This window comes from Arachis ipaensis, chromosome B6 (assembly GCF_059453495.1).
Source record: "Arachis ipaensis isolate K30076 ecotype BB chromosome B6, ASM5945349v1, whole genome shotgun sequence".
In the NCBI taxonomy this organism is placed as follows: domain Eukaryota; kingdom Viridiplantae; phylum Streptophyta; class Magnoliopsida; order Fabales; family Fabaceae; genus Arachis; species Arachis ipaensis.
Window position 1 is genome coordinate 13212163 of NC_142441.1, and position 24419 is coordinate 13236581.

At 36.0% G+C, this 24419-nt stretch overlaps 1 protein-coding gene, 1 non-coding gene and 1 pseudogene across 2 annotated transcripts; 2 read left to right on the forward strand and 1 right to left on the reverse strand.

Moving 5' to 3' along the window:
- The first annotated feature begins 883 nt into the window (after positions 1–883).
- Positions 884–3538, forward strand: DPD1 (Polynucleotidyl transferase, ribonuclease H-like superfamily protein). The gene is made up of 4 exons (XM_016350096.3): positions 884–1193; positions 2004–2643; positions 2885–3090; positions 3177–3538. The coding sequence occupies exons 2-4, from the start codon at positions 2069–2071 to the stop codon at positions 3392–3394; spliced, it is 999 nt and encodes a 332-aa protein (XP_016205582.1). The 5' UTR covers positions 884–1193; positions 2004–2068; the 3' UTR covers positions 3395–3538.
- A 1104-nt stretch (positions 3539–4642) lies between these two features.
- TRNAT-AGU (transfer RNA threonine (anticodon AGU)) lies at positions 4643–4716 on the reverse strand. Its single transcript has one exon. It is a non-coding gene; the product is annotated as a tRNA-Thr (tRNA).
- A 2746-nt stretch (positions 4717–7462) lies between these two features.
- LOC148554652 (protein FAR-RED ELONGATED HYPOCOTYL 3-like) lies at positions 7463–9053 on the forward strand (annotated as a pseudogene).
- Positions 9054–24419: the final 15366 nt, after the last annotated feature.

The window sequence follows — 24419 nt, forward strand, 5'->3', positions numbered from 1 at the left end:
GTAAATAAGTAAATAACTAAATATGCCATCTCCTTTCAATTATTAGGCTAATTTTTTTTATAGGAAAAAATATTAATATTTTTATTAAAAATAAAATTATTTAATATAATTACATGTGAATAAATTTAGCAGGTTGAGAATCAACATGTAAGGTGATGTATTAGACACCTGTCATTATTATGTCAATACATGTTAATATTTTTGTCAATACGCAGGACATGTTTTTTACAAATTCATAATATTATAATACACTTTAAATATCAATATTTAACCAAAATACCATATTCATTTCTATATTAAAAATAATTTGTGCAATTATTAATCAATGAAAATATGTTTACAAAAAGAGAAAAAAAAATTAACTTGTACAACCATCTCAAGAAAGGTATAGTACTATAGTTGCACATGATGTTTGCCAATTATATCTCACTTGACCAAAGCAGCACTAAAGTATACGCAACTTTCATCCTAAAATAATGGCCAAATCGCAGCACATGGCAGTCACATGATATTTTCATCGTATCGTCTTCCTGGATTTACCACTGTTATAGAAAAGGAAAAGTTTAGACCACAACAATTTTTGTATTTTTTGGCTAGTACTTAACCATCAAAACAAAAATAAGTGATCTTTCACTATTAGATATAATTTTACATTATTAAAAATATTATTAATAGCCAATTGATGATTACAAAACACCAAAATTGATGGCCCCTAACATTCTAAAATGAACAGAGAAGAAGAAAAATTTCTCTTTGATTAAAGAGGATTGGTCACGTATGATCACGGTGAAAATAATGATAATAAATAAATAATCCTAACATAGGCATGGATAAAAAAATAAATTGAAAGTATGGGAAATGCATCGAAGACACTATGGCATGTGACCCATCACGTGACGAGAGGACATAATTAACTAAGGAAACAACGGTTAATAGTGGCCATAAGAAAGATTTGAGAAAGAGTTGAGAGTCTGCAGTGAGAGAAAGAGAAGAAGGAAATGGTTTGAGTGAAGGGAAAGACAAAACAAGGGCGATCCGTAACTTACGTTCTCGTTATAGTTAAACATCGCACGCTGTTCCCAACTTCTCTCTCTCTCTCTCTCTCTCTCTCTCTCTCTCTCTCTCTATAACTTCCTATTCCCTGTAAATGCTTTTTCCTTCACACTTCCAATCACACCTTCTCTCGTCTTCAGGTAATTCGTATTCTTTAACTGCCTTCCTCTCTTTTAGTTTCAACTATGTCAATTGTGATTCAAGGACTCAATGGTAGCATTTTCATACTCTCCCGACATCTTTTTCCCTTTCAATTCGCTTTTATTCATATTGCCTATAAGGTGTTTGATTATTGTTCTCACATATCTGGAGGGAAACAAGTAACCGTTTGGTTGAACAGTTCGCATCTTGTATATTCATGTTCAATCTTCTGTCATCCAAGTGTTTCGGATAATGAATCGTGCCAGTTGTCTTCTCCTCTTTTATTGTTTGATGGGTACATTATGGGATTTTAGCAGAAAAAAGAAAAGAAGCAATGTTTGTTTGTTATGTGCAAATTTATGATTGTAGGAGGCTGAAGGATGTGATAAACTTCTACTGCTATGCCTTATTGAATGGTATTGGTTTTAATTGATCATCAGTGATATGTGGTAAACAAAAACGTTGATGAAAGTACTGTTTGAATAAAGTAACCACTTACCTGCTGAAATTCTCCCCATGAAACCACTTACCGCTTTTTGAGGTTACTTATTTTGGTCTCAACAAGAATTATCTTTTCTCTATCATTAGGCAGGATTTGATTGCTGGCCCTGTTTGGCAAAAGCTATAAAATATCAATTAAGCATTTTGTTCACAAGAAGGTTGTTAGGACAATTGATTTTCTGCATATATTTTTGTGACTTCCTGTTATGCTGGATTTAGTAGTGTTCAATATAGGATCAGTCCTATATGATGATTCCTGATTTTAAAGTCTCTTAGAATTATATTTGTACTGTTTGTCTAAATTTCAGGTTGTAGCTGCAGGCTGAAGAATTCCCAGTCTAGTATTTTTCTCAGTTTTCATTATTGAAGTCAGATGAGGGCAGGATCCATGATTTTTTCGTTAGTGCAAGTACCTAGGTGTAGAATACATGGCTTAGCAAATTATTGGGGTGAAACCTTTCATAGTTTGAGTAAGACTTGTGGAAACAATTCTAGTGTTAGGCTGCTTAGTTCTAGAATTTATGGGCTTCAAGGAGGGCAGAAAAGGAAGTGGACTCGAAGACCTATAACCACAAATACAGAAGGCACTGGGAGCACCAAATCAAGAAGTACCAAGCATGAAATTTTGAGTGAACCTATTTTAAAAAGTTTTACAGAAAATGTAAATAAAGAACAGGTAGTTGAATTCGACAATGTTCAATACTGTAACTTACAACAAGAGATTGCCCAGAATAAAGACTTGTCTAGCTTAGTCACAGTCATTACTTTTGATATTGAAACCACTGGATTCAGCAGAGAAAATGACCGGATCATTGAGATTGCACTTCGAGACCTTCAGGGTGGTGAGAACAGCACATTCCAAACTCTTGTAAATCCTGAACGCTGTGTTCCTAATTCACACATTCATCACATTACTACTCATATGGTGGACAGACCTGAGGTTCCAAGGTAACTTAAATGTCTATATCTCTTGCATTTTCAGTTCCTTGGATTATGTTTATGTTTGCAACAACAAATTTTGCCACTATCTCTATAACACAGTCTTGTGGAATTTATTTGAATGTATCAATGCTTAAATTTTGAGCCAGTTCGTTCATCGAGATGGTGATTGAGTTAACTGAAACTATTGCTAAAAGTTTTCAAGGGAGTTGCTGAGTATTTTTCCTGTGGCCTTCTGAATTTTCTGTAGGATGCAAGAACTGATTCCCATCTTATTGCAATTTGTTCGAAGCCGTCAGAAACCTAGGGGATATGTGTTATGGGTTGCTCATAATGGTCGCGCTTTCGACTTTCCTTTCATCATGAACGAATTTAGGCGACATTCTACAGAGATTCCTCCTAATTGGCTGTTTGTAGACACCCTTCTTTTAGCACGAGAACTCATGAAGGCCAGAGGTCCCTTTCTCTCTATTTGCTTCAACAAATACACAATTATTTTTTTTAATGTTTATGTATGAAAGCATTAACATGAGTGTTAACAGGAACAAAATCAACCTCAATATCCCTTGGTACATTGTGTGAGCACTACAGAATCAATGTTGATGGCCAAGCTCATAGAGCTATGGTAGATGCTAACACATTGGCTCTGGTACTTCGTAAGTTAACCGGTGATCTGAAGTTGACCCTCTCTGACCTTGTTAAAAGATCATTCACAGCATTCGATATTATCAACTCCAAGAAGAAAAAGAATTCAGATTAGTTACACAGTACTTTGCAGTTGTTGTAACGCAAAAAAATTATTTGTACCCAAAAATGGGGCTGGATTTGTATTTTAAGGTGAAAAGAAACATTGTAATTGTTATCTTATTATTCTCAATATAATATTTGATAATTATATACCAAAGTCTGAATTTTTTTTCTTTGTTGGATAAGTATTGATTTCGTTGAAGTGGGAATCTTCGGGGTAAAAAAATGGTAGTATATTTGGATAGGGAGGAAAATAGAGGAGAGAGTTTGATAGTTTTATAACACGAGTAATACCTCATATTTCAAAAAAAAAAAAATTTAGTTCGATACTTTAATCTTCAATAAAATTTAATTATTAAATTAATTTTTAATATTTTATTTTATTAGACAAATTATTTTTTACATAAAAATTTAGATAAAATTAGTCTATATAGTTTATTTTAAAAAAATATAATAGTGCTTAAAAAATTTTAAAATTCTGAAATTATTTTTTATATAAACGAACAATTTAATATCAAAATTAATTTATCTAAAAGATAAAATTTTGAGAATAATTTAGTGAGTAAAATTTGTTCAGAACTAAAATATCTCACTAAAAATTTCTTTAGACTTATTTGGGATATCATTTATAAATCAGTAGAGCCATTCAACAGGGAACCAAATGCCACGGACTATAGATGAAATAATCTGTGCCTACTAAAATAGTGAAAGTTGGAATGGATCTTTTCTTATAAAAACTTTTCAAGACTTTTATCATGTATTGAGTTTTACTATAATACCTTTTTAATAAAAAAAAAAATTACTATTGATCAAGAAGATGGAGCCAATTATAAGACTAAAATGATCTAATTAATAGTGAAAATCAATACATAATAGATTATATAAAAATTTCACATAAAGAGCATGTCATTGACTAATATCATAAGAGAAATCAACCATAATAAAATTAAGGAAGAAAGAAACTGAGAATTCAATCTCACGTTTAATTTTTGTCCTAAAAGTGCCAAGCAATGATGTTAATATAGGCAAGATTAGAGCTCACTCTCTTATTGATATCAGAATATATACATTTTAAGAAAAACTGCCTCAGCAAAGACACATCATGAAATATTGAAATGTCTTTAATTTTAGAAGATTAGGCATATTAAAAATAAATAACTTCATTTTGCTCTCGTTGAGAGTCGAACTCGACACATCATGAAATATTGAAATGTCTTTAATTTTAGAAGATTAGGCATATTAAAAATAAATAACTTCATTTTGCTCTCGTTGAGAGTCGAACTCAAGACCTCCCGCTTACTAAACAGGTGCTCTAACCAACTGAGCTACAAGAGCAACTGTTGATAATGCTGACATAATATTAAATTATTTTCATTATAATTAAAAAATGTCCATAGCCTACTCGATCCAACCAAAAATAAAGAAAATAAGAGTGATGCCATTACATTGCTTGAAATGTTTGGTACAATTGTACAAACTACAAACACAAAAAAAACCCCACCTACTTTAACTACCAGGACAGGATGTCCACGGAATACTAAAATATCAACCGATACAATACTGTTCAATCAAGATAGTCAATCATTCAACTGCTCTATGAGCTTTCTAGCTTTATGTAACCTTTCCAGTTTAATAATTTCCACTTGCACCATACAAACATCCAAGGCAAGATCTCCCCACCGGAAAATGAAAATAATTAGGTAGGTGTTTAGTTGTGATCCTGACCTCAATTGTGTGGTTGCTTTGCCACATTTAACTGAATTTTGTGAATAATTGATGAGCCATATCCGATCCTTACTTCATTAACAGATTTCTATAGTGGAATCTTGCAAATTTTGTTTTCAGATGTGTGAAATAAAATATATAAGACAGATACGAAGTCACTTAGCCAAAGCTAGTTGAAGTCATATTCATTAAAGTTTTTGCTCGAATATAAAACTACCTTAACAACATTGTTGAGAGAGAGAGAGTGCAGGAGAGACAAGGCTATATAATTGATTCTCTAGCTCCATGCTCGTTGTTTCTAATAGTAGAAGAACTTCGTTGTTCTAAGTTACGCGTGGACAACAAGAGGTACTAAATTAGAGATGATGTATAAATGTATGTATTAGGTATAATGCATATTTGTTATGTTATGTAAGATGAGGTGAAACTATATTGGATTGGATTAAACGTGAGATGCGAGATAATTTGTTAGCAAAGATTAGTAGTTATTTATAAATAGAATAGAAAGCATTTAGAATCTAGTTGAAAATCATTATTTTTATTTTTTATTTTATTATCTTATCTTATTTCGTATTTTTTAACAATATAATTTCTGATGGATGAAAATTTTATTGAATACGTTATATATTAAAAATTTAATTATTTTGTTAGTTTTTATAGTTTTACCAAATTTTTAATTAGGTCTTTATATATATATTTTTTAATTAGATCCTTACATTGCTTTTAATTTTGTAATTAGATTATTTTTAGTGTAAAAAATGTTAGAACTAATTGAATATTTTTTCGCAAATTGAAGGTTTTCACAATTAAAAATCTAACTAAATATTTAATCAGAAAAGCTATACATCCATGTAAATATATCATCCAAGCTATCCAAGTAATTTCTTTCAGACGCGCCTCCCCCACTCCCTCACTCGTTTGTCATACACGCGCCTCATATAACGTAAACCTTCTTTGCTGCGTGATAAACTTTTGCTCAACGTAAATCTTCTGCTGCAACCTAAACCTTCTTTTCTGCTCACATTTTCGTTCTTCTTCTTCTTCTCTGTTGGCATTCTTCTTCTTTTTCTTCTTCTTCTTCTTCTTCTTCTTCTTCTTCTTCTTCTTCTTCAACGTAATAAGCTTCGTCGTCCTCCTCTGTTCGCATTTTCTTTATTGTTCTTCTCTGCTCCCGTTCTTCCTTATTGATCTGCATTGAATTCAAGCTAATAAGCTCCGTCATTCTTCTTCTTTTTTGTTTTCTTATTCGATCTTAACTTCTGAATTGAAACAATGAATGATTCAACTTCAAATAAGTTGAATGAGAACGATTTGGTTTATTCTTCTGAAATGAATCATGCTGATGGGGTTTTGGATTATTTATTTTTGAATCGAATTGAATGTAATGCAATTGTTAATTTTATTCAATATAATGGACGTATGTGTTCTTGAATCCGAATTGAATTGAATTGATAATATCTAAATTATAGACAGAGGTGTTTCGAATTTGATTTTGTATAATGGATTATGTTTTGTTCATCCAGTACTATACAATTGTTTCACCATGAGTACGTGTTTCGGTTCATTATGCAGAAAACTGTTTGAATTTGATTTTATATTTTGGATTATGTTTCGTTCACTCAGTACTATAGAGTTGTTTCACCATGAGTACGTGTTCGGTTCGTTCACTGAGTACTATATAATTGTTTCAACATAATGACATTTTCGGTTCACTATACAGACCAGCTTTGTTGTGGATGAAAAATTTGTCCCAAAGGTGGGGATGATTTTCAAAACACTAGAAGAAGCTGGAAAGTTCTACAAACATTATTCCAAACTTGCCGGCTTTTTTACGAAAATAAGGAACACGACTTGGGACGGAGACAAGATTAAGAAGCAACTAATCGTATGCAGCAGAGAGGGGAGGTGGAAATCCAAGATATCTCCAACTCTGAAGACAAACCCCTCAGCCGGGTTAAACTGTCCAGCCATGATTTACGTACATATAATGAAGGATGTCGGTCTCTAGACAATTTCTAAAGTTGTTTTGAATCACTCACATCCCTGCTGTCCAGACCGGGAGAGATGCTCAAACAACACAGGGAGATAAGCATGTTTGTGCGTCGCACCATCGAAACCAATGAGGAAGCTGGAATCAGACCGAGCAAAACTTACCAATCATTTGTGGCAGCTGTCGGCAGCCACCGTAAACTAAGTTTTATAGAAAAAGACATGAGGAATTACATTACAAGGAAAGTACAGAATATTTTCGAACAAGATGATACCAAAGAATTTGGAAAGTACCTACTAAGAATGAAAGAGAAGAACCAAAATTTCTTCTTTGAGCTCAACCTCGAAGGTGATCACTGAATCAAACATGCATTCTGGGCCGACGCAAGAAGCAGGGCCGCATGTGAGTATTTCGGAGACGTGGTTTCATTCGATACCACCTACAACACAAACAGGTATTCAGTTCAGTCACATATAGTTTTAGGTTTAGTGAGTTTACAAATTTCAATTCATCACAGCCTGGGTGCGTCTATTTATGTAGGTACAATTTGGTTTAAGGTTCTTTTGTGGGTGTGAATAACCACGGTCAGTCGACACTTCTCGGATGCGCACTGATGAAAAATGAGGACATCCAATCATTCAAATGGCTATTCGAGTGTTGGCTCCATTGCATGGGAGGGAAGGCACCAAAAGGCATTCTTACCGACCAATGTGCATCGATTCAAAGGGCAATTGAGCTATGCATGCCAACAACAATTCACTGGTGGTGTATCTGGCACATCATGAAGAAGATCCCAAACAAACTAAACGGCTACAAGGGACACGAAGAAATTGAACAAGAGATGAGCCATGTTGTTTGAAACTCGTACACGAAAGACGCATTTGACAGAAACTGAAATGATTTCCTCACAAAGTACGGCCTCGGAGGCAACAAGTGGCTCTCAGGTAACTGAGGTTTCAATTCGAATTATTTTCATGCCCATAGTTTTTTGTTTTCAAAACATGCACCAATTTTGGTTCACCACACAGTATTGGTTCGGTTTATTCTGCAGAGCTGTACAAGGATCGGCATATATGGATTCCAGTTTACCTGGAACACCACTTCTGGACCGGGATGAGAAGCACACAAAGGAGCGAGAGCATGCATGTATTTTTCAACAAGTTCATCACATGCAACAGATCCCTGAGACAATTCGTGAAGTAATACGACAATTGCCTAGAAAGCAGAGAGCAAAGAGAGAGAGAATTCGATGCTGTAGATTTTCACACCGTGATACCGTGCGCAAAAAAATCAGCAATAGAGGCCAAATTTCAGCAAGTGTATACCCACGAGAAGTTTACGAAAGTTCAAGCACAATTCAGAGGTAAAGTGAACTGCATCACAAGATCAATGCATTGCACCCTAGGTTTCACAACATATGAAGTCGTAGAGCAGGTTTCCAACTCCACATTCAACAAGTTTTTCGTCACCTACGACGCAGTATCACCAGAGGTAAAGTGTCAGTGCTTGCTGTTTGAGTCAAGGGGCATATTGTGCCGCCATTCCCTGAGCGTTCTAAGCTTCAAGCGAGTGGATAATGTGGCACCGAAATACATACTGGAACGTTGGAGTAAGAACATAAAGAGGAGGCACACACACATCAAGAGCAGCCAAGACGAGCCTCTACTGGAGCTGAGAAGCAAGAGATTCGATGATTTGGTGTTTCAGTCACACAATATATGTGAATTTACATCCGAGTCTGAGGAGCTTACCAGAATTCTGCACGGGGCGTTTGACAAGGTCATGGCCGAGATGCAAGAATATCAAGAGATAAGCAAACGAAAAATTTTGTTATCCCACGAAGAAGGGACGTTGAGCGACGTGAACGACCTTCAAAGCCCGCCACACATCAAAACAAGAGGCCGGCCCAAGAACAGACTTGGATCAAACCTGGAAAAAAAGATCTCAAACGCCATAAAGAAAAAGAAAAAGACAGCTCCAAGCGAGATACAATTGATTTACTTTTGAGTAGGGAAAATTTCATTTGTGCATTTTGCTAATATACGATTTATTATGTCTTTTGCAGTTGAATCTTTTAGACGGCGGATCAACAATTCAGTCAAGCTCCAGCCTTTACAATGCACCAGATATGAATTATCCCAGAGAGGATTATATGAGTTTTAGTTTTTATTAATGTAAATTTCTTTTCATCCATGATCAAATTTCGGTTCACTGATGTTATAGGAGGGTTAATTTCTGACTGTTGTTAGTCTTTAATGAATAGTAACTTGTTTGGTTTTTTATATTAGCTTTTGTGAAATTCTTTATTCAAAAGTTACTTTTTCTTTATTGAATAGTCAATTTATTATGCTATGTTAGATAGTTCAGGTGTTTCTGAAACTGAATACTGATAGAAATATTTTTTATAATTAGCTCTTTGCTATATTGATATATGCAATTTTTCTGTTCATCCAGTATATTAATTTCGGTTCACTGTGTTTTTTGGGGGTTCTTAACGTCTTGATAAATATCCTGATTCCATTCACTATGAACCTGGAACAAAACAGCAGCCAGACAATTCCAACAGATATATAAATTAACATCTCAGACCGACGGGACAAAGAATAATCCATCTTGAATAAGATAAAAACACTAACATTAGATATATACATTGATATTAAGATTAGATATATAGATTAATATTTACATTAATATTCACATGAATACATTGAAAGAAGCATTGTTTGCTTTTTTAAACAAGTTAAATAAAATATTGTTAATTACAACCAGTGAATCATAGTATATCCTATTACTTTCTAAATCCGCATATGAGAATTTACAATAAGGGTTGGAGAGGACAGCAGATGGCTTTGGGAGTCTTATTGCTTCAGATGCCCAAATCACTTGGTCTCTGATTTTGTTCATTTCGTGCAACAGAATATTCGGACCATATTCGTGCCTGAAGCCATCAATCTCTTCCTACATTTTAATTGAAAGGAATTAGTTACATAAGAAATGAACCGAACTGAAATAATAAATGAAAGAACTGAAATGATAATTGTCCCATCCCACCGAACCGAACCCCCTTGATACACTGAATAAAACATGATAAATAATGAAACAGTTAGAAAAGCATTGCTGCATGCAATTAGAATAACCCTAAACCCTGAACACACTAAATATCAAGTGAATGAAAACCACCAAGCCCACCGAACCAAACAACATTGTTGTGGTGAATAAATCGTTATAAACTTTAATCATCAAGAATAGTATTTATCCATGCAAAAGAAGTCAACTGAATAGAGTAACAACCAAGTTCAAATTTACATACACTGTTAATTTAGAAAGTACTTACTTGTGTCCAAACTTTATATTGATACTTCTTTCTGGGTTTGATCTTTCGAGGATCAATTGTTTCATGACGTATATGCCACAATCATAGCTAAGCAAGAATTCAGTATAATACGATTAATAGTACACAAAATAAAACGCATTAAAACTAGCATTATAGAAGAGAAAGATTTTTACTCTATACGTTGACCGTTCAGCATGATATACTCTGCTTCTTCTCCCTCTCCGTCCTCCATTAAGGGTTCTGCCCCAGCGTAAACCCTCATCTAAAAAATTATTAATCCCTGAAAGGGACACAAATGGTGAATAAAGAGAAGCAACAACAATGAACCAAACTACTTTCATGTACTGAATAATTTGAATAATTTACAACAAAATAACTTACAATAAATTTGTTCAGTTTCACTCTCGATTCAAGTATATCTTTTTTCTTCTTATTGACAGGGTCAAGCACATAGAATTTCTTTTTCTGGACATTGGCAATCCACAACCACCAATGCCCTCCATTTCAAATATGCACAAACAGCTGAAGTTTGGAGAAATGATAGAATATTTCAGTCGAAACAATAGCAAATGAGAGAAATATCGAAGAATTTTTAGAAATGACAACTTACAAATGGATGCGATGCCAGTTTTCTTTTGTCTAGGAAACGGCGGTGATCAGCATACTGATCGATATCAAATTGGTAGGCCTTCTTGGTCCTAGGATCAATGTAGTCCATGCCATAGTTTCCCAACATAAACATCTACAAAATGAACATCAGTTAAATCACAAGCGACCAGACAAGTGAATCTAATTGGCTAATACCACTGAATCAAACACAATTTATATGCTGAATAAAATGCAATAAACATTCAATCATGGAGGGAATAAGAAATTTAGCTTACCACAATATCCAGTGGGACAATATATATTTGTTCTTGAAATCGGTGACCTTTTATTTCATTAAGAATCATGCTATGTATGGTGACCACCTACAGGAAGAAAATTTATGAGATATAATGTATAAGAGTATTTGAAAAAATCATTAACGTTAACGCAATTGGTAAAGAATTTACCATGCTTTCCACTTGTTCTTTCGGTATTAGAGACATGAAATGTTGTCTAACCCCCTCGTAACTTGCCTCATGCTTCAAGACCAATATCGCATCATATTCGTTGCTACTATCTTTGGTCTGTTTGACATATGTCATCCAATGATAACACTTTTCGATCAACTCTTCTGTGATTTCCTTCTTTTTCTCTGGAGTTTGTAAACTTCAGCAGCTATGAAGGTTGGCTCGACAGTTGTTGCTTCAGCAAACTTCAATGCTGCCGTCACCCCAGCATCTACCACTGCCTCTTCCAGGATTTCAAGCTGTGAAATAGTCAGCTCAGAGGGCTGAGTTGGTTGAGAGGGGGAGTTCGTTGAGATACTGGGAGACTTATCCCAAGACTAAAGGAAGGCATATCATCTTCTCGTTGCCTAGGATGAGCAGCACTACAAGATGATAGAGATATTAAACAATGATATTAGATAAAAATGATATTAAACAATATAGTGAACCGAAATTAACCCAAGAGGTAAACCAAAAATATCTAGATTTGAAGAAGCATAAAACTTACAAATCAGGCTGTGCTTCTTCTTGTAATTGCCATGCCACCGGAGCTTCTTCTTTCTGTTGTTGTTTGGGAGGACTGTTGCATTAAACAGAAAAGAGTTTAGTAACGACCCAGAATTATTATCCTGTACCATTAAAACTATTAAAAAGAATAATTCTAATTACCAGCTAGACAAGATGATTATAAAAATGATATTAATTAAAACTTACACATTCATTGGAGGTTCTGGCTCCGTATTCCTTGGTTAAGATTCCTCAGCAACCTGCTTTTGTTGTTCTGATTGTTGTGCCGGTGCTTCTTTCCAGGGCTGCTGTTGCGGTTCCAAGGGGCTGTTGCATTAAACAAAAATAGTTCAATAAAAATCCTATCTACTCATAAACACTATCCACGGAACTGAATGAAAATAAGAACAAATTTCATTCAAAACCCTAGTTACACTGTGAAAATGCAATCAAAATAACCCTAAACCCTGAAGACACTAACTATCAAGTGAATGAAAATCAACAAGCCTGCTGAACCGAACAACATTCATGTAGTGAATAAATAGTTGTAAACTTACTCATTATCAGAAGTTTGTTGTGTTTGACTTTCCGAAGGGACATAGATAAAGTCATCTTTTATCAACTCTTCCTTAAGAGAACTTGGAAGAGACAATGCAAGAGGAGGTCTAAGGAATGTAAACAAGAAAGAAGTTAATGTTGAATTATTAGAATTGGTTCTGAGAAACGGGAATCTGCACATTGAAAAACTCACATTTCCAAAGGTTCAGAACGAGTTTCTTCTCGAACCTCAATGATTTGTAGCTCAGAATCAGGTGTAGCGCTAGTACATTTAAACACATTTTCCTTGGATTAATTAAACAAAAATTATTACCTAAATCTAAAAGAATAACATAAATATTTTTAACTTATACTGGTGGAGTTTTAGAACTCTTTCTTGGATGGATTTTTTTTTCTAAAATATTTTACCGGGCTTTCCAAGGTATTTTTCCTAAAAAATGGATAACAAATTAAAATTAGAAACCAAGATTAAAAGCAGAGGTCTAAAAACACATGAAATTCATTTTTTGAAACCACTGAACCGAAAGTAAAGCATGCAATGAACCAATTTACCTGGTATTGTCCGAGGCATTTATAGACGGTGTGGAGCTTGCCTGAGTCCGTAAGAGAGATTCGCTACCCAGATTCACAGTCGGCAGTCTAAGCAAAATAAATAAATATTAGTAATTAAATCCAGAGGAATTAGAAAAGGTTCTAGCAAAAGTTAGCAAAGAAAGAAAAATAACTCGGTATAAGAAACCGAATCTTACGTCTCAGAGAAATCATTTTGCGCCTCCGTCGAGTCAAATTGATCCGGAGCAACGTTTGCGGTTTGAGTTCCATCATTTCTTTTCTTTTATCTCTTTTCTCTTATCGTCTCCAACGCTTGTCTTCTTCTTTTCGCAGCGTTGTCTTTTACTTGTTCAGTTCTAAAAGTTCATAAAATAAGTATCAAGGAACCTAAAACGAAAGTATCAATAAAAGAAAATATGATTTGAGAAACTTACTCCTTCTCAGATTTGGTTTGTTTTTCTGCCACCCTCTGCGGTTGTTTTCTTTTTACTATGGGTGTTTTTTTTTATTTTTTTTCTCTGCAACACAGACAAACACATCGAATTTATATCGGAGAAAAATATAAGCAAGAAAAAGACACTAACAATCAAGTGAACGAAACTGACAAACTCCACCGAACCGAACTCAATTAATGTGCTGAATAAAATGTGATACACGTTCAATCATCAAGAAAAACATTTCTGCATACAAAGGGAGAAGTGAAGACCCAAACAATCAAGTGAACAAAAATTATAAAGACTACTGAACCGAAAGCAATTCATGTCTTGAACAAAACGTGATACACATTCAATCATCAAGAAAAAACATTTCTGGATTAAAAAGAACTCAACTTGAGCAACTCCACTGAACAATATCACATTTGTAATTTACTTAACAAGCATACATAAACAATTTTTAGCAAGGAAAAGCAAAACTAAACCAGATGAATATCATACAATCATATAAATGAACATCACCCAATACTTACTGGCTTTCAGATTTGCTTGTGCTCTCTGAATCTGTCGACATAGGCTTCCTTTTTTTGGTTTGTTTTTTAACCACCTTCTGTGGTTGTTTTCTTTTCTTTGTGGCAGTTTTTTCAATTTCTTTTTCTCTGCAATACATAAGAACAAGTGCATAAGAACAAATTTAAGCAAATACAAGTTAAATGAAATCAATATGAAGTTCAAAGTTACTGGTTTTCGGATTCACTTTTGTTTTCTGAATCCGTGGGACTGCTTTCAGTTTGTCTTGTTGTTTCTAAATCCGTCTCAACAAGCTTTTGTTTTTTAACCACCCTCTGTTGTCTTGTTCTCTTTGCTGGTGGTGTTTTGTCGGATTCGGATTCAGATTCAGATTTGGAAAATCTATCTTCTTCTGAAGAAGAATCCAGATTAACAATTTTCTTTTTTTTCTTTCTTTCCTTTTTCTTTCTTATCTAACTTCTTTGTTTTTGTTTTTTCCTTCTTTATTTGCTTTCTGTACAGAAGTCTCTAAAATAGAAACTTATTTAATGAGAAATACACCAACAATCAACTGAATCAACATGAGCAACCCACTGAACCAAGTGATACTAATATGCTGAATAAAATGCCATAAAACGTGATAATTATTTAATCATCAAAAAAATATTTTTGCATGCACAATGACTCAATTGAACACACTAACAATCAGGTGAACCAAAGGGAGCAAGCCCACCGAACCGAACAAGATTCATATGGTGAATAAAACGTGACTAACATTTAATCATTAAGAAAAATGTTTCTGCATGCACAAGGATTCAAATGAACACACTAACAATTAGGTGAACCAAAGGGAGCAAGCCCACCGAACCGAACAAGATTCATATGGTGAATAAAACGTGACAAACATTTAATCATCAAGAAAAACGTTTCTGCATGCACAAAGATTCAAATGAACACACTAACAATTGCAAGTAGGAGAAATAAATTAATTATAACCTAAAACACAAGCTTATTTAGTTAGCAGAGTATTTTATAAGCATTTGAAACGAAATTTTAGTGGGAATTTTTTGTTTAATTTACCAATGTGTCCGTTGCTTCCTCTGAAATCCGGTCGAGCATCATTTGCTTTGTCCAATGGGCCACCCACCGTGCCGGGGGAGCATCATGTCTAAACGGGTGAGGGAACTTGGTTTCATGGAAGTATATCAGTATTAAAACAAAAACACAGCCGTCAACAGACTGTTTATTTTCCCTTCTCTTGTTTTTTATTCCTTTCCTCAAGAAGCTAAGCACATGTTTTGCCCAATCCCACTCTCGAATGTTGTCCACATAAAAGATAGGCGGCTTATGGATTGGAGAGGCCACGCTTACCGTCGTCGGCAGCAAGAAGCACTTTTGTACGAAAACGACAAAAGTCCTCTTAAATTTTTGCCGGTTCTCCTCCCCTTCAACACTCATATCCACCACGGACCTTGTCAAAATCGCGAACGTAATATTTTTGACGTTGTCATATATTGCCTTGTCATCCGGATTCAGTTTGCCGTAATAAACCTTTTCAGCAAAACGATTTTCTACAATATTTTAATAGCAATAAATCAGCCAAAAAGGCTCAGTTTAATTTTCTGTACACCAATGAACCGAAAATAAGTAGGAAAGTGAAAAGTGTATTACCGTCGTTGCTTATGCCCAGTGCAGCTGCTACCTTGTGAGGAGTTATGTATATATTCCTATGGAGAGTTTTCAGGTATCCATGATACTCATTATAGCAATTAATCAATTCTCTCAAGAGGGCGTGAGAGACATTCATTTTTGAGACATGTGCTAGGGCACCGAATCCCATTTCTTCAACTATATCTTTCTTTTCTTGACTCATATTCTTGAACATTGTTGCTATTGCCTTTGTTTGGCATCTGCAATCATGAGTTTTCTACAAGTTTTGAAATAGAATGTGATGATATATTTATAATACAAAGTAGATGTTATTCGAATGAAAGCGGATAAATATATTTAATGTGCTTACGTTATAGTGTGGCTTCTCCTTCTTTGTCACCGTTGTCTTATTGTGTTTTGCTGTAATGAAAAAATTTGGTCAATAGTTCACTCAATACACCGACAAGCACAAGCATGCATATCTTAATCAAATGAATTAAAATGTCCCAGCCCACTGAACCGAACCCCCTTAATGCATTGAATAAAACATGATAAATAATGAAACAGCTAGAAAAGCATTGCTGCATGCAATCAGAATAACCCTAAATCCTGAACACAGTAAATATCAAGTGAATGAAAATCACCAAGACCACCAAACTAAACAACATTCATGTGGTGAATAAGTCGTTATAAACTTCCAATCATCAAGAATAGTATTTCTCCATTCAAAAGAAGTCAACTCAACAGAGTAACAACCAAGTTGAAATTAACATACACTATCTACTCACATACACTATCCACTGAATTGAATAAAAATAAGAACAAATTTCATTCAAAGCCCTAGTTACATTGTAAAAATGCAATCAGAATAACCCTAAACCAGTAGTAAACCCTAAACACACTAAATATCAAGTGAATGAGAATCACCAAACCCACCGAACCGAACACAATTCATATGGTGAATAAATCGTTATAAACTTTCAATCATCAATAATAGTATTTGTCCATGCAATAGAAGTCAACTGAACAGAGTAACAACCAAGTTCAATCCCTAGTTACACTATCCACTGAACTGAATGAAAATAAAAATAAATTCCATTCAAAGCCCTAATTATACTGTAAAAATGAAATCAGAATAAACCCTAAACCCTGAACACACTAAATATCAAGTAAATAAAAATCAACAAGGTCACCGAACCGAACACAATTCATGTGGTGAATAAATCGTTATAAGCTTTCAATCATCAAGAATAGTATTTCTCCATGCAAAAGAAGAACTGAACAGAGTAACAATCAAGTTCAAAGCCTTAGTTACACTATCCACTGAACTGAATGAAAATAAGAACAAATTTTATTCAAAGCTCTAGTTACACTGTAAAAATACAATTAGAATACGTCGATCTACTAAACGAAGCAAATCAATCCATTAAACCTAAAATGCAACTAGGAGAAATGCTACATTGCAAGATTTCAAATGAACAGTAGTTTTTCTCATATCTTTGTCAGTTTCTGTTTCTGTTTTCGGTCGTTTTTGCTTGTTTCTTGCGAAATCTTCTCGCGATTCTTCTCCAGTAGTGGTTTTCGCAGAGAACGTGAGTAAAGTTTGAGTGATTTTGAAAGAGATTCAAAGAGAAGGATCAGTTTCGTGTAGTGGTTTGGTGTTGAGGAAGAAGTAACGTTTTTTCATAATGAGCGCGAATCAGCAGTAACAAGGGGTTTTGGGCGCGTGAGTGGATTAGGCTTGGGCCAACTTGGATACATGGATACATGGATATGTAGCATGACTGATATTTAACTACATAATTTTTTGAGAGAAATATTCGATTAATTTTAAAATTTTTAACACAAAAGAACCTAATTTACAAAATTAAAAATAATGTAAGGACTCAATTAAAAAAATAAAAAAAAATTAATTAAAAATTTAATAAAATTATAGAAATTAACCGAATAATTAAACCTATAATAAATTCAAATAATAAGTCATGAAACCACATCATAATAATGTTCAAGTAACTAGATATTCACATTCATTCATATTGTGTCCAAATCTTCAAAAAAATAAACTAATATAATATAATTATTTAATTAAAACCAATAAATTACTAGCAAGAAACTATTTTCTTTTCTCTCTCGTGAACGAAGCACATTGCAGCTTAGAAGACTGATACTACCCGTCTTGGTAGCGGTGGCTCTCGCCCTCCTCAAATCCCCTTCTTCCCCTCTCTCTCTTTCTCTCTACTCGCTCATCTGCCAATCCGCACTTATCTTTTCACCCTCCGCCGTTTGCCTCAAAATTCCACTACCACTGTTACTCTTGCCATCTCTCTTACCAGCGACGGTTCTACTTTTTCAACATCACCACTCTCACTCCCATCGCTGCCACTCTCATCATCTCTCTTCCAGTCTGTTATTTAGCATCAACTCTTCTTACCACTGTTGCCACAACCTCTTTCCTTTAGATACCACCACTGTCACTGTAACTGCTTCTCTGTTTTCCTCCTCCCACCGTCCTTTCAAACCACAATCTCTCCAACCACCTCTTTATACCACCACTACCTCTTCAAGTTCTATTTATTTGGCTGTTGTTATTTTTGTTTTGTTTTGTTTTTGTTTTAGTTTAAAATAACCTTTTTGTAGAGTATTTTTTCTTTTTGTGGTGATGATTATTTTTTTATGGGTATCTTAATCTTAGTAATTAAGTTTGTCAGAAATTAATTTGTAAATGGATTAAAAAATGATGAGTTGGTAAAAAATGGATGCATGGTGTGTTATGCATGAATGTGGAGCTGGCATTGTCAAAGAGCACAAAACGCAAATTACATTTTGACACTGACGAAAAACAACGAAGAGGAGCACGCTGCAAAACGCAGCCTGCGTTTGACAGGCCCGGGCAATCAAAGAACGAAACGTGGCTCTGTGCCCCTACATGCAAACAGCTTCACTTTTGACCAGCTTTGGAGAAGGCAAAACGCAGGTTGCGTTTGTTAGCCTGCCAGAGCAAATCGGAAGTTGCGTTTGGCAGCCACCATAGCTGCATGTGTGACACGTGTCATGGAGGGTGGTAAATTTGCTTATAAAAACGAAGACCAAACACAGATAGGAGTAACGGGTGTGAAATGAGAGTGAAACCAGAGTAAGGAAAAACTGAAGAAGTAAAAGTGAAGAAGTGTGGGAGAAAAAGAAGAAGTTTACGATAAAGGATTAAATAATGGTTCGTAATTTTACCAAACCAGAAGAACACATTATTGAATATCTTGATCATCCTCAATGGATAAATATTTTTTTATTTTGATAGTGTTATTGTTAATTTTAATATTATTATTATTATTGTTGTGATTACTGTAACTGTTATTACTATTATTATTATTAATGTTGTTATTGTTATTGTTATTATTATTATTATTAATATAATTATTTTTTAGTAATAAAAAATACTGTATAATAAATTTTTTATTATTTTTAATAAATTTTTTATTATTTTTTAATTATTTATTATTAATTTTTATCATACTAGTCGTACTGTCTAATAAATTATAAAAATAAATTTAAAGTTTGTTATTATTTTTAAATAATTTATTATTAATTTTTATGATACGGTTGTGTAAATAAATTATTAATATTTTCTAATAATAAATAAATAATACTGTGTAATAATAGTAATAAATTATTATTATTTTTTAATAGAAAGTAAATAATGTTTAATAATTGTTTATTATTTATTAATAATTTATGATTATTTTTTAAGATAATAATAGTAATAATACTGTTTAGTTACTGGTTTTTTTTATTATTGTTATTATTGTTAGTGACATTATTATTATGATTGTTAGCCATTATAAAATACTGTGTAATAATTATTATTATTATAATAATAATAATAATAATAATAATTATTATTATTATTATTATTATTATTATTATTATTATTTTCTATTTTAGGAGAACAAGTATTGGATTAGTTATGATTAGTATATTGTTATATGTTTATAATAATGTCTCTGTTAAAAATAAACGTTTTTTTTATGATAACGTTATTTATTAATTATTATTATTATTATTATTATTATTATTATTATTATTATTATTATTATTTATCGTTAATTTTTTCGCAGGCTATCAGGAATCTGTTGCCCAGAAAATTAGATCCGCCAGAGATTTTTAACGAGGTAGCTGCAGCTTCACTAGCACTGACTGGGTTTCAACACGTTTCACGAGTAGAAGAACTGAGAGGTCATTCTGCACTACTAAGTTTTGGTCGAAAGATGGAAGCCAGAGATCCATACATTTCATCTTCCGGTCAGTGAGGTGACATTGACCCTGGAAGATGTTTCATATATTCTTGGCCTCCCGGTTAATGGGGAGGCCGTTACGGGTAGATCAGATAGCAGTCACCAGTTCTTGGTGGAGAACTGCATTGCGTGTTTTGGTCGGGAGCCCGGTCCGGAAGATCACGTGGTGGGAAAGGTTAATATTGCTTGGGTCCGGCGGTGCAGAGACACCGAGCCATGTGACACTCAGGAGTCTCTTGAGCAGTACGTCCGGGTGCACATTTTCTGCGTGCTCGGAACAGTTGTGTTTCTGAATAAGTCGACCACTTCACTGAACTCGAAGTTTCTACCGCTACTTCGGGATTTTCACCGGATTTCACAGTACAGTTGGGGGCAGTCAGTCTGGCAAATCTATACAGATCGTTGTGTCGTGCATCACGATACAATTGCAAGAAAATGGATGACCCACTGATACTGCTTTTTTTTTTTTGGCGTGGGAGCGTATGCCGTTCCTGGCACCTATACCCCGCGATCAACTCGGCGATGTTGGTATTCCACTAGCGCGACGGTATTGGCTTTTATCGTTATTATTATTATTATTATTATTATTATTATTATTATTATTATTATTATTCTATTTTTTGTTAGGTGGAGTCATTGGCGCCGACATACAAGATATATACGGCGGCCTATTGCGCATTTTAGGCGAGGACTCGACAACATGGGAGTTGACGATGTAAGTTGTACCATTAATGTCCAATATTTTTATTCAGAAGTTTAGTTTTTTTAATCGGCCTCTTGGTAACGAATGTGCAGTTTATATGGCGGCCATATATGGGAGTGGGGATTCTGGATGTCCTCGCTGCCCAGATGGTTATGTGCTCCACCCAATCGCCTCTAGTGTCATTCGAGTGCATAGAATGGCACCTGACAGACCGGGTTAGACAACAGTTCGGGATGTAACAGCTTCCACCAGGCCCGGTGTTCGACCTTGGTCGTGATCACTGCAAGCGGTTGACAGGAGCACAGAACCATGACTGGGGACAAATTTACAGTCAATGGGTTAACAGATGGAGATTTGACCGCTATAACACATTGCAGTTATGCAAGGAGATTATTGACTTTCATCCTCTCCCAGTGTACTACGAGTGGTACACAGAGCAGTATGGGATGCACCTACGAGTGTCAGATAGAGTTGCAAGCGAAGAGATTGGCGCTGATGAACCACATCAGTAACAGGAAGAGCCAGCTGGCCCTCAGCAGCAAGTCTCGCCTCATGAGCAGTAGTTTCAGGTATTGTTATTAATTCCTAGTATTATGATTATTATCAACTTTTAGGGTTATAAATTGTTATCAGTAATTACCATTAATTGTAATTAATTGTTATCTAGGTCCCGGCATATGAGCACCACTATCAGGTCCCGGCATATGAGCACCAGGTTCAGATGCCGACATATGGCCAGCAATTTCAGGATCCGGCATATGCCCAGCAGTGGCCGACATATGCCTAGCAGCAGGCAGCATATATACCAGAACCACAGCCGCCTCAAGAACCTGAGCCCTACATACCACATCTGGTAATTCCAGCCATGGGTCACTTTAGTCCGTTGGGTGGATCTGACACCATCAGCTTCTCTCAGGTCCTAAGAGATACAGATTTTCTATCCCCGCCGCCACCGCAGGAAGGGCCTGCTACATCTCGGCATTCCAGCGGTCGTCGTGCCACTTCGGGTCATGTAGATCCGCCCGGTCCTTCCGCACCACCACGCGGCCAGTTGTTTGATTTGAATGAGTACCCGCAGCAGGAAGAGGGAGACTTGGGATACGACTTGCAGCACTGGTATGATCTTGGTGGATCGAGTGCTCCGGGGATGAATGGCTCTGGTTTGTATGACACTGGTGGTGCGAGCGTGACAGATTTTTGTGGTCCTAACGTTGGTAGTGGGCTGGATGCCGGTTTACCTCAGGGTCGTCCGTATAACTTACGGACACAGACTGCGCCTCCGGACAAATACACCCCATCCTTGTATTCGAAGAAGGCACCGAGGAAGTAGTTAGTTGCAGTTGATCTTGTATTCAGCGTTGTATTCAGATTTGTATTCAGTGTCGTATGTTATATTTAGATGATTCTGTTCAGTACTATTATTATGACATATTTAGCTTTGCTCCCGTATAACTCTGTTTGGATCGAAATGTTTGTTCTGCAAAAAAATAAATAACAAACTTAAAAACTTTATTTATTATAAATTGTTAACTAGGTTAAAGTAAATGACGAGGTTACAAAAAAGGAAACATATAATTGTGAAGTAGGTCATAAGAAAGTTACATTGAAAAGCCTAACCACTAATGACCTCCAGTGAAACTTGGACCTGCACGTTGCGGACATCGGCTGCGGCTATGTCCCTCGTGTCCACATATAGTGCACCGGCGAGGGCCACGCATATCCCGCGAATCCATCTCATTCAAGTATCGGGTTGACTTCGTTCTTCCTTTCGTCGCGCGCCTCAATGTCCAGTTGGCGATCACCTTCGCTCCTTCGTATCTATCCCACGTAGATGGGTCACCCATCGGAACAAACTCGCCTCTGTACACCTTACAGATTTCAGACATCTTGTACACATCGTGCACGTACACTTGCCAATCAAGACGCTGGTTGGCGCAACATGCAAGCACGTGGCGACATGGGAGTCGCTCGACCTGGAAATGGCTATAGTCGCAGTGTCGTTGTGTAAGGTTAACAGTGTAAATGATACCATCTTGCATTTCGCGAACCTCAAACATCTCGTTGCGCTTGTTGAACCGGTTGACCACAATGTTTTCTGCACGTCGGAAGCTTTCTTCAACTCTCTTCGTTGCAAATTCTGAATACGTGAATCCGTTGCGGCGACGCTCATGAGCCTCGGTACTCTTCGTTGCAAATTCTGAATACGTGAATCCGTTGCGGCGACGCTCATGAGCCTCGGTACTCTTCCGAGTGAACAACTCATTCAGCCGATAGAAAGTTGACCGGACAAGGGCAGTCACAGGAAGGTTGCGTGCACCCTTCAAGACAGAATTTATGCACTCTACCATGTTTGTCGTCATATGTCCCAACGATGACCACCATCGAATGCCAACACCCATCTCTCAACACCGATCTCATCGCACCATTGAGTATATGCCTCACCCCGCTCTTTAAGCCTTTGGTAGTTTTTGTTGTACTCCTGCTCCATCCTAGAATAACCTGTTGAACAAACCATTTAATCATAAGCAGATGCCACAAATTTACTATGAATAGAACCATAACAGCGATTTGAAATACCTGAGTTCACCATGAGTTTATGCAAATATGGAGTCTTGAACCTCCTTAAGAAGTTGGACCCGATGTGCCTGATGCAGTACATGTGCCACGCCCTTGGTGGTGACCATGCACCGTTACTGCGAGCTATTGCAGCGTCGATGGAGGTATGACGGTCAGAAATAATACCCACACCATCAATGGTAACAACATATCTCCGCAAATTGGTTAGGAAAAACTCCCACGCGTCTGCTATCTCGCCCTCGACAATCGCAAATGCAATAGGCACAATGTTTTGATTCCCATCTTGTGCAACCGCTACCAGAAGTGCACCTTTATATTTTCCGTACAGGTACGTGCCATTAACCTGCACCAGTGGCTTGCAGTGTTTGAATGCTACAATACACGGATAGAAGCTCCAAAAAACGCGGTGCAGAACTCTTACACCTTGAACCTCCTCACTCTCATGGTAAACGGGGAGCGTTTTAATTTGAACACGAGACCTTGGCATCTTCACTGTCATTGCTTTCAACCATACTAGTAGAGTCTGGTAAGAAACTTCCTAATCATCGAAAATTTTTGCGACAGCTTTCTGCTTTGCCAACCAAGCCTTGCGGTAACTCACAGTGTAGTTGAACCTGCCTTGAACTTCTGCAATAATAGACTTCACCTTTATCGAGGGGTCTGCTTCGACCAACGGCTTAATGGCATCTGCAATTGTGTTTGAGTCCAACTTGGCATGATCTTGTGAAATCGTGCCCATGGTGCATGTGTGCTTGCCATTGTATCTCCTGATCTCCCAACAAGCTTTTTTTCGAATCAAGCTAGCTCGGATAAGCCAGTCCCACCCTGCACCATACCCCATGCATTTCGCATAGAATGTCTGCGGCTCAGACTTATACACAATGTAATCAACTCCTCTAGAGATGGTGTAGCTTTTGATTGCAGATATCACCGAATCTCTCGAACCAAATCTCATTCCGACACTAAACTCGCCATCTTCCGCCGCAACGTTGCCTTCACCTACGACATGCGTACCGCCATCAGTCAGACTAGGCAAATAATTTACAGGAAACTTGAGTTAATAATCATAACATACCCGTATTCGCATACTCAGGAAACTCCAGGGCATGCATCGC

Excerpts from the sequence above, each read along its gene's own strand:
- DPD1 (XM_016350096.3), top strand. The coding sequence starts at position 2,069 with ATGAGGGCAGGATCCATGATTTTTTCGTTAGTGCAAGTACCTAGGTGT. Across the intron at positions 2,644-2,884 it reads GACAGACCTGAGGTTCCAAG|GATGCAAGAACTGATTCCCA; the intron begins GTAACTTAAATG and ends AATTTTCTGTAG. Across the intron at positions 3,091-3,176 it reads AGAACTCATGAAGGCCAGAG|GAACAAAATCAACCTCAATA; the intron begins GTCCCTTTCTCT and ends GAGTGTTAACAG.